Raw genomic sequence first — 10,752 nt, forward strand, 5'->3', positions numbered from 1 at the left:
TTTGTTTCCACGGTCATGTCCCTCACTTTTCCCCTATACATCCAGTTACATGCATATGATTGGTGGAGATGTAGAGAGAAAAACCAGAAAGAATAAATAAAAAGAACAAATGATCCGTGATGGGTCAATTCTATGTGGTGAACGCTGGACCACTGACCGGACATGCCCGAACACTCCTCATATTGCCCCATATATGGGTTGAGTATGAGGAGTGCTGGACAACCGAGCGTTCAAGGAGTCTTTGCAAAGTCTGGTTGGGTTAAATTTTTCTCTCTCATATCCGGTCAATTTGGGGAGTCATTCAGGCTCCCAAAACCATCCTATACGCCTGAGCGAACGGTTCAGTCGCTGACTGGTAACAAACCGACCCAGACGAAAATCTTATACCAGCCCTATACATTCGGGCTGACCTGCACCTCTCATATCTAGCCCAAATCTAGGATGAATATGGGAAGGACCGGACACATCTGTCACTTCGAATCAGGCGCACGCTGGCCCACTTCGACCCCACATATGTTCGTCCTCATCCACTCTCCGGACGAAACCCTAACCACTTCACTCCACTCTGCCTCCAAGCCCCATTTCAGCGATCTCCGGTATGGCAGGTAGTGGATCCGAGTCCTCGGTCACCCGATCCATGGACTGGGAGCTCTTTCATGTGGGCCCGAGGAGGAGATGGTTGTCCACATTACGCTCCGCCGCTCACGGGAGGAGTCCGCTTGACAGCGGTCGGACTCGACCCGACGGGAATCCGTAACTCCCGCCCAAATGATGCTTGAATCCGGCGCGAGGAATGTTGCCGCTGCCTCGCCAGAGGCGGTATGGTCCGTCTGGCATCCCAACGTCGTGGCGGAGGCGCAACCCCTTCATTGGTGCGCCGAGTCGAAGGTAAACACTCGCACTTATGGCACGTCTGATGGGGAGAGGCTAATATGGCGCAGCGTCTCTGTCGTGTGAGCCAGAGGGCGTGAGAGGCCCTCGCGGCAGATGTCGGCGAGGCGGAGTCGCACGCCATGACGCCGCTACGGGTGACCAACAACCCCTAGCGCCGCAATTGCGTCATGCTGGACGTGTCGGCCTCCCACCACGACATATCTATCGTGGACCTCACATCGCCCGGCGACGTGTAGGTCACGGGCTTCGATGAGGAAGAGTAGATCATGAAAGATAGCGGTGCCTCGACTCCCGCGAGCTGGTCCGCCCATGTCCTACTCTACCTCGTCGGCGAGAGCACCATCACTCCAAGAGGCTCAGCCGGTCGCCGGACATGGACACGGCCTTGGAATCGGACGAGGGCCGTGGAAGATATAGATTAGATTTTACATTGCATGTAATTATATGGATTTAAAAATTCATAATTGGAGTATTCGGTTGTGGAAACGAAAATTTAAGATGTGAGAGCAACTCCAATGAGGCGACCCATTTTGTCCGCGGCCGTCCGTTTGGGTCGGCGTGGAAACAAAAGCCGGCCCAACGCGCCGACCCAAACGGATGCGTCCGCTTTCGTCCGCCTGCCGACCCATTACCGGCCCATTTTTTTAGCCTGATTTGCGTCGGCGCGAACACAAGACGGGCGCACGCGCTCGCCCTCTTTTCTCACCGGGCCCGCTGGTCGGTGGCATATTGGATTCACACCCTCGCCCGCTTGCTACGTCGCCGGCCATTTTTTAGATAAAAATGGATACATAGATAATTCCGAAGCGCCCAGGCGGCGGATCGACATGGTGGCGCAGAGGCGGCGAGAGTGGGCGGCGGACAGAGTGTGGAGGGAGTGCCTTCTTATAACGAGCGCCGGCCGCGGCGCGCGCGCGAACCTTTCCCGCGCGCTGGAGCGCCAAAACCAACGAGTGCTAGGCCGCTTTCCCCCGCGCGTGCGAACCTTTCCCGCGTGCTGGTGCGCCAAAACCAGGGCGACGGCATGATCTAAAACGCGCGCGATCATAAAATGGGTCGGCCCGTTGAGCGCACTGCCGACCCGAAACTAAAAGAGTACGGACGACGGGCGGACGGCCGACCCAAATAGATAAAAAACGGACAAAAACGCCGTCCATTTAGATCGGTCCGTTGAAGTTGCTCTGATCAGTAGACACACCTGTGCGTGTCCGCGGACATGTGAGAGGCCGGACGTGGTGTATCCGGATGCTCTAATACTGGTTGTGTGCACCGTAGGCTGTACCTGATCGACGGCGTACCTAGCAGCATGCGGTTCTACGTATCCGGAGAACACCGAGGGGATCATCCGCACAAAGAAAAGCCAATGGCCATGTGCCGTACTGCTGCGCGTCTGAAAAGGCAACGTTCCCGAAGCAGCAGCCGGGGCGCGCGTCAAAGGCTCAAAGCTTGTTCCCAGGCAAGGAAAAACCGGTGGTCAAAAGCCTAATCACCCTTCTGATGGCGCTGGACTCTTGTTCCCACGGAGGCTGCAGTGCCCCAGGCGATCCATGTGATCCTCGCTTTCGATCCATGAACCCCTTTTGGTTTGCTCTTGGACTCTTGGTAGTACTTACAGCAAGTTGCAAAGCTGGACCGGTGTGAATCGTGCTGCTGCTCGCGCTCCTCTCGGTGGTTTCGCGGTAAATGCAGTAAAAAGTACTAGCAGCAGCGTTCACTGCGTGTTTTCCTCCTCCTCGTGATCGAGTTACCTAGTGCTGATATGGGAGATCTCTCAGCCTGAAACTCTTGAAAAGTAAAAATGGCATTTATACTTTTCTCTTCTATTCAGCAGATGGGAGGTTTAATAGTGTGTAGAATGGTGGTGCGTTGCACTTCCTTGCTCTGTCGCAAAGGGGCTGGAAGTGAGCGACCAGAAAAACAGGACTAAAATTAATCATGCAATGTAACAAACGCCGTTGTTGAGCTGAGCTTGTAAAGAGGTGATATACCTAGTATTACTTCCTCCGTCCCATAATATAAGAGTGTTTTTGGTACTAGTGTAGTGTCAAAAACGTTTTTATATTATTGGACGGAGGGAGTATATTGATACTGATAGGGTGTAGAGGAGAGCTATGAAGACCTTTAATTTAAGTGTCTCGTGAGCAGTTGAGCATTTCAAAAAACACGCACAAATATATGGCCGCTTCTTGTATCTGATAGGCTGTTAGCACAGCACGCGCGCTCATACTGTTCAAACTTTAAGCAGAATGCCATCTGATGCGACATCCCTGATCCCCTCAGAAGATTCAAAATACTATCCGCACGAATGGATATGGACCATATTATCATCACCGCAATGCAACAGTCGCTGATAGCAATCTTTAGCATTTGCTTATATGTCATCTTTGGGGCAGAACCAATATTCTGAACGTTCGTCAAACAGTGCATTTGCCTGCATGTCGTCTTCTGAGAGGTGCTAGTTACAAACTGCCGATCCATAGAGCGTTGGCGAATGTGATCCATCGTGAGGAAGCGCGCGCATGAAAACTGCACCAATCGAACGGCCATAGAGACAATCAATCAATATAGCAAACATATGCTGCTCAGTGGGCTCGTCTGGTTCCATTACGATTGAGATGTTACAGTAGTGCATGATCACTCCTCACTTACAGGGGAAATAACCAGGACTTCACCAAACGAATCCACATTACTACAGTACCTTCTTACAAAAGTGTAACTGAAAGATGAACACTGCTAGTGCTACCATAATAACTGCGTAAGTATATATCCTAAATTAATCAAGCTAGTAGTAATAACATTTGGTCAGGGGGCAAAATTTGCGTGCACAGATGGATCTGCACGCCGGACGCATACATACACACACATACTACTAAAGAAGTAAGAAGGAGGATTAGGGGAGCTGAGAGCTTCTTCTCGATCGCTAGCTGAATCCAGAGCTTCCCCTGCTAACACATTTGAGCAGACGGTCGCTGCTGAAGGAGCCAGAGCCCGGAGACAAGAGGCTTTCTTCTAGCTAGCTATAGCTGAATCAGTTGTGCTTGGGCGTGCGGCGCTTGACGCGGGTGTAGTCCATGGTCATGTAGGACCTCATCTGCATCCTCTCCTCCGCCCACTGCTCCCCGTGCGTCCTTCTGTCGTGCAGCCTGATAGCACCTTCACCATCCACAAGAACAAAACAAGTTTCAGAGCACACTCATCACCAAGCAAATCGCAAACATCAACACTTCAGAATCCAGCAAAAGAAAGTATGACAGATGACTTACCAACTCCCACCGCCTGGTGAACCGACGAACCGACGACCAACATCAACACCAGAGCAACAAGCCTCACAATCCCACCTAGCAACCTCATGCCTTCTCCACACCCGTTGCGCGCTCTGCTCCTCTCAACTGATTCTCACCTCAATCCAGCTAACCTGCTGCACCTGAGTGTCTATGTATGTTCGGTGCATATATATAGCCGATCAAGGGCATTGGAGCGAAGACAGCTCGCAGGTCAAAGGACAGGAGATTTACACGGCTCTGAATTTTAATACCTGCGTCCGTCCTGTCCCCCTCCCTCCTCCTCCTCCTTGCCTTGGTCCTCGCATGGCATCCCACGGGAAGAATCTATAGTTCCTGGAGCTCCCGGCCTTGTTTAACCTCCCCTCCCTGCCTTTCTTTCTGGGGCCGTGAGCTGATGATCAGCTAGTTTAATGGCGCCTCACGTGAGCTCCACTCGGCCGCGCCACATGGGATTTGTTTAACCAGCTCGGTCACGCGAATACCGAAGCCGCGATTAACTAGTGATTGGTACTACTAAGTACTAACTACATGGAGTAGTGGAGTGGTGGGTGTGGTTTTGAATGAAACCATGAAAGGTGTTGCTAAGCATGGGTTTTGTTTAGTTAGCACTATTTGAACTTGATTCTTCAGTAGCCTCATGGCCTCTGGGCCTAGCTAGCTAGGTAGCCTGAATATCATCTGCTCAAGATTCCCATGCTGATTTGCCAAGCCTCACTGGGATTTGAAATTGCATTTGTTGTGCATGCCATTGGTTGATTGCTGTGCTAACGCTAGCTTAGCCTCATGGGATTGGGTGTCCTCAGGGCAGTTTTTAAGCCGAAAAAGAGGCGGCGGCTACTGCCTACTGAATGCTGACGCCGCTTTAAGTACCCTGATAGTTCGTGAAAGTGGCCACCTAGAGCTAGTAGCTAGATTGACAGTGATGGTTAGGAAGGATGGATCATGCCTTGATCGAGGGCAAACATTTTTTGGGGATTTGGTTTCCTTGGCCTTTCTTTACCTTGTCGTCAAGATCGGCATGGCACTCATGAACGCGGGCATCATTGGGTAGCTACTCTCTGTAGCTTCGTGTATTGTAGCTGGATTAGCCGTGCTCGCCTTGTCTTTAGCTGAAACCGGGGTAGAGTTGTTGCTGCCTATGGACACTTTGGTGCCCTCCTACTTTGCAAAAGCGAGTGAAATGGGTTTGTGATGGGGATTGTCTGAGTGGATATGGCATGATACTGTCGCCATTTGCTGTATCAGAATCTCGAGATCATCTACTAGTACTGTGATACGGAGTACTAATTATCATTACCATGCCCATCATGGGTACCCATAGCCCTGTTTACAGAACATCCCCAGATTTCCAGGGTACAACAGTTACTATAGTGAAGTTTTCAAATGAAAAACTTTGCGGTAAAACCATGACATTTAGTGCCGGCAGCAGATTTTGAGTTACTGTACCATAACATAATTTTGACTGTTCAATACATGATTATTAATGTTGAGACCTGATTATTAATATTGTGAATATAGCACGACAGTGGCTCGAATGTACTCCCCCATTTCTAAATACATGTCTTTTTAAAGATTTCAACAGAAACTACATACAGATGTATATAGACATATTTTAAAGCATAGATTCACTCATTTTGCTCTGTATATAGTCCCTTAGGAATCTCCAAAAAGACTTATATTTAGGATCGGAGGGAGTACATTAGTGAGTTGGTTGGAGGTTGAAATGCAGAACAATGCTATTGGTAGAATAACTGTGACTGGGTTCTGTGTATTAGTTCTAAATGCATTTCCAGAAGGTTCAAATTTCAAAAAAGGCTGAAAGAAGGGAATGCGTTAAGCAATATATTTACCTGGCAAAGAATTAATCAGTTACGCCCAGTCTTATTTTGAGCTCAGTGAACTCTGTCACAATGTGCCATGCAAAAGAATTCAATTGCATGGAATAATCTGTTGCTACATTGTTTGGACTAATATACATTCAAAGTTTTGGTTCAGCGCCAAATTTCCAGATTTTGTTGCAACGCTCTGCAGAAGTACAATCTGAAGCGAACCTAAACTGTCCCGACAGGCTTGTACTTCATGGAGCCCATCTCAAGGGAAACTAACCTGTCCCACAGGCTTGAACTTCGTAGAGCTCATCTGAAAGGACACAAAAATCTCTCAACAGCTTGCACTTCATGGAGCCCTATCAAACGGGCGTGTGTCGTTGTAGCATATATTCCACACAGCCTCAATTGCATCTTTTGCAGCTGTCTCTGAACAGTAAGGGTTGTTCTTGACAGATTCCAGCGAACGTCTTTTAACACATTCCTTCAGAAATGCAGATAAGGTCACAGCAGACATAAACATTCAATTGGAAAATTTAAAATAAAAATAGGAAAAGTACGCTCATTAGCTAACAAGTTGAGAACCACATGGAAACTGTAGAAAATACCAATAATGGTTATCTATATTTAATTATTCAAAGTCTGTAACTTGCTAATAGAAGTTCGATTGAACTGAATAGGCTGTACACAAAGATGATGGATGTATGGAACTTGGAAGCTGCAGAGACACTAGAGAACGCAGGATTCGCATAGCAAAGAGAGAATCAATGTCATTATGTGGTATGAGCTCAATAACAAAAAGACAGCAAAAGGCAGTTTTGCTTTCTGTAAAAAAAACTTACTGGCTCATGCCCCCTTATCTTCAGGAAGCCTTTCATCAGTTCACGTTTGTAATGGCAATTGCCACTAAGATGATTAGCTCGAATCTAAGAATGAACAATACAGTGTAAGCCAATTAATTACCAATAGCTCACAACAAAACATAAGTTTATGTGGCACAGTAACATGCCAATAAATTCCATTTATATGACAAGTACTTCGATACCTCAGAGCAAGCATGGTGAGCGCAGTTCGTCCAGTCCATGTTCTTGCCAACACAGTCATCATAAGCATGTATTAACTCATGAGTTATGGTCTGAGTTATCTGATCGGGATATTCCATGTGATTACAGCAAACTTCTATCTGGACATAAATAACTGGAAATTATTATAGCAGTTCTCTCGTCAGTAGTTCACTTGAAAAAGAATCCACAAGGAAAGATGTAAGGCCAATCGAAGAATTTTGAGGAAAATAATATACTCCCTCCGATCCATATTAATTGTTGCTGATTTAGTACGACAACTAATACAAAGAAAAAAAAATACCATTGAGGGAAAACAACAAGACTGCTATAATGGTTAGCCGACAACTTGGTCCATACAATCTTAGTTAAGGGATAACCATACAATACATAATGGGAAAATATACCACGCGAACATTTGTTGTGGCTTATAGCGTGGTGCACGGCGGAGAAGGAATGGTGAAGTAGGACGAAGAAGCGAGGGGGGAGGGGCTGCCCAGCGTTAACCTCAACGGCAACGAGGTGGCTGATATCGGGGCATGGTGGCTCCCCCGACTTGCACCGCTGGAGGTGGCGGGGACAGACGGTGGACAGCAGTGCCGGCTGGCATTAGAAAAATGGAGGAGAGAGAAGTGGGAGAGGGCAAGGGTGAAGGGAAGAGTAGCACATGTTAAGCTTCATGCACTAGTGATGGAAAGGGCTAGGCAATCCACATAAACATTTCAACGGCACTGTCCTGCATGAGGCCAGAAACGGACCAAGTAGGCATGAGGCATGAAGACTAAGGGAGACATGTTTAAGGTGATAGCATGAACGCTGCCAATATAACTGAAGTTTCATTGATCCAATACACTACAACATACACATAAAGCATGCAATTTTAAGTAGGCAAAGAACATATAGCAAATAAATCTAGAAACATAGCATCCGGTCAACCTGTACTGATAACATCAATACGGGAACCAGCTCGCTCTACCTTTGTCGAAATATTGCTGGCAGAGATGCAAACGTAAACTTTAAATAAAATTTTAAGACAAAACTCCAACAAACTACATAAAGCAGATCAACCTATCTTTTACCTATAGTACTAAGAGCATCTCCAACAGTTAGTGTATAATAGGGCGCTCAAAAGCCTCTGAGTGTCCTGAGCATTGGGTGCTCTCAAATACTCTAGACGAACACTTCAACCACTGCCTTTGCAAATTTCATGACACACAAGATTGAAGTGCTCTCTCCTATTACCAAGTGATCATCAATGAAATCTGCCGGAACACCATATGTCATCATGCATAATGATATAGTCACCTTCTGGATAGTGCTATGTCCAAGATCTCCGCCGCAATTACTCTACAACAACAACAACAACAACAACAACAAAGCCTTGAGTCCCAAACAAGTTGGGGTAGGCTAGAGGTGAAACCCATAAGATCTCGCAACCAACTCATGGCTCTGGCACATGGATAGCAAGCTTCCACGCACCCCTGTCCATAGCTAGCTCTTTGGTGATACTCCAATCCTTCAGGTCTCTCTTAACGGACTCCTCCCATGTCAAATTCGGTCTACCCCGCCCTCTCTTGACATTCTCCGCACGCTTTAGCCGTCCGCTATGCACTGGAGCTTCTGGAGGCCTGCGCTGAATATGCCCAAACCATCTCAGACGATGTTGGACAAGCTTCTCCTCAATTGGTGCTACCCCAACTCTATCTCGTATATCATCATTCCGGACTCGATCCTTCCTCGTGTGGCCACACATCCATCTCAACATACGCATCTCCGCCACACCTAACTGTTGAACATGTCGCCTTTTAGTCGGCCAACACTCCGCGCCATACTCTCAAAAAAAAAAGATCTCCGCCGCAATTCCTCCTCGAATCACCATGCTTCGGCCTCTTGTTCTTATGCATGTACATCATCCTGATCAAAGCAATGTCCTCGTCTTCATTCATATCATATTCTACGGAGGAGAAACATCCCAAGGAGAGGACTCGAACGAACTCATTTACAACACAATACTTCCCATTACAGTCTACTCCTGTATCACGACAAAAAAACAATTTTTTTTACCTTTGAGGCTTTTGGTCTAACACCTAGTGCGCAAGGAGGAGAAATCCAGCCGGCTGCTTGTCAGGGCCGAGGTTGTCGCCGCGCCGGCTAGGAATGGCCAAGGGTTGGTCTTCTCGAGCCTCCGTCGCTGCCGCACCATCCGAAAGCCAAAAGGTCCAGGCGGTCAAGTGGCGGTCGAGGCAGCCGCTAATCAATCTCAACTGTGAGCAGTGGTGCTGCAGTGACCATTAAGGGCAGCGAAGGGGTGGCAAATGGCCAGAATCAGCGCAATCCGAGGCGGCGGCGGATCCCGAATCGACAACAGTGGCAGGGCTGTTGCGGCCGTCCGGAATGGTGGGATTGGGCGGCGGAGTTACGGCTGAGCCCAGCGAGGACGGCGGGCTCGCAGCTGTGCGGCTGTGGCGTGGAATGGCGAGATCCCGCCGGCGGCGGTTGTGTGGGAGAGGTGGGTGCGGCGGCGGGAACTTTAAGCGTGACAGTTGGCCTGCACGCAGCTGCTGACGTACTTTGCGGCAGCCGGATGGAGTGCTGCAAATATGCAGCACTTGGTGCCAAAATATGGAGCTGCCCAAAAAAATTGCAGCACCATTTGCAGATACATCATCTGCTGCAGCACTGTTTTTGGGTCCAAATGGCCTAAAAAGCAGTTTTTTGGGCACTTGCCCTATTGTGCATCATCTGTTGGAGATACTAACACCTGAGAAAAATTCACAATTTTGGTTGTTCTTCCAAGTGAATGCTCTCAAGATTCAGTCAGGACAATTATCTCCTCAACCAAACCTTGACAACCAAACAATATCCTAGTTAATCCTTTGCTAAAACATGTATCCAAACAACAAAAGCGCTGTAATTTACAAAATCAGAGACCATAGTACGCCAGTTTGCACGAATTGTTATGACTTGTCAACAACCGCAGACATTTTCTATCTCCAACATAGCGGCAATGCAAATTATTAGATTGCCAACATGAACCCTTGTAAGAGTGAGTGCCAACCATAAAGCAACGATAGTAAGGGGAGGAGGGAATGAAAGAACAGCGTACCCCCTCGCGGCTTGCGTAGCCCCCGGCAGAGGCGCAGGTGGCCGCCCGGATCAGCATCGGCCACACGGTGCAGCCGGCTTTCTCCATCCTCTCCCTCAGGAACCGCACCGTCGGATCTACCCACCAAAATCGACAAGGCGAGTCAGGGGATGGAGTTCACAGACACGTCGAGAGGAAGGAAGAAGCGGCGGTGGGTGAGTAGAGGCGTAAGCAAGCGCGTACCTTTGAGAGCCGAGCGGACGCCGGCGACGCACTCCTCGTGCGGCATGATATGCCGGGGTACGGGCGGGTCAGAGGCGGAAGGTGCCTCCCCTCTGGTAGTTTTCTGCGGGACGCTGCCGCCGTCACCCGCGGCGGCCGCCATTGTTTTCTACCTCTGCCGGCGGCTGCGTCGTGGGCTCCCGAGGCCGAGAAGACAGAGGGGGTTTAGGTCTTCAGAAAGTTCGGATCTCTAGCGAATTTTTTTTTGTTTTTTGAGGGAAACGATCTCTAGCGACTGATCCCTTCGGGACGTGCAAAACTAGATGGGCCGGAAGGTAATTGGGCTAAGCAAGAAAGCTAATGCTGGGCTGCGCGATGTA

At 48.6% G+C, this 10,752-nt stretch overlaps 2 protein-coding genes across 2 annotated transcripts; both read right to left on the bottom strand.

Annotated features, from left to right (window-relative positions):
- Window positions 1-3,483: 3,483 nt before the first annotated feature.
- Window positions 3,484-5,871, bottom strand: LOC123189556 (uncharacterized). The gene is made up of 2 exons (XM_044601997.1): window positions 4,158-5,871; window positions 3,484-4,047 (listed from the first exon to the last, which is right to left on the bottom strand). Exons 1-2 carry the CDS (start codon window positions 4,243-4,245, stop codon window positions 3,923-3,925), a joined length of 213 nt encoding a protein of 70 aa, XP_044457932.1. The 5' UTR covers window positions 4,246-5,871; the 3' UTR covers window positions 3,484-3,922.
- Window positions 5,872-5,999: 128 nt separating this feature from the next.
- On the bottom strand, window positions 6,000-10,640 carry LOC123189555 (mitochondrial inner membrane protease ATP23). The gene is made up of 5 exons (XM_044601996.1): window positions 10,394-10,640; window positions 10,172-10,287; window positions 7,050-7,187; window positions 6,847-6,930; window positions 6,000-6,488 (listed from the first exon to the last, which is right to left on the bottom strand). The coding sequence occupies exons 1-5, from the start codon at window positions 10,533-10,535 to the stop codon at window positions 6,354-6,356; spliced, it is 615 nt and encodes a 204-aa protein (XP_044457931.1). The 5' UTR covers window positions 10,536-10,640; the 3' UTR covers window positions 6,000-6,353.
- Window positions 10,641-10,752: the final 112 nt, after the last annotated feature.

This window comes from Triticum aestivum, chromosome 2A (assembly GCF_018294505.1).
Source record: "Triticum aestivum cultivar Chinese Spring chromosome 2A, IWGSC CS RefSeq v2.1, whole genome shotgun sequence".
Taxonomy (NCBI): Eukaryota; Viridiplantae; Streptophyta; class Magnoliopsida; order Poales; family Poaceae; genus Triticum; species Triticum aestivum.

Bases quoted from the DNA above. Each gene is read 5' to 3' on its own strand.
- LOC123189556 (XM_044601997.1), bottom strand. From the start codon at position 4,245: ATGAGGTTGCTAGGTGGGATTGTGAGGCTTGTTGCTCTGGTGTTGATG. The intron at 4,048-4,157 runs GTAAGTCATCTG...TGGATGGTGAAG, and splicing joins TCACCAGGCGGTGGGAGTTG to GTGCTATCAGGCTGCACGAC.
- LOC123189555 (XM_044601996.1), bottom strand. From the start codon at position 10,535: ATGGCGGCCGCCGCGGGTGACGGCGGCAGCGTCCCGCAGAAAACTACC. The intron at 10,288-10,393 runs GTACGCGCTTGC...TTTGGTGGGTAG, and splicing joins CGTCCGCTCGGCTCTCAAAG to ATCCGACGGTGCGGTTCCTG. The intron at 6,489-6,846 runs GTAAGTTTTTTT...GCATTTCTGAAG, and splicing joins AGATAAGGGGGCATGAGCCA to GAATGTGTTAAAAGACGTTC.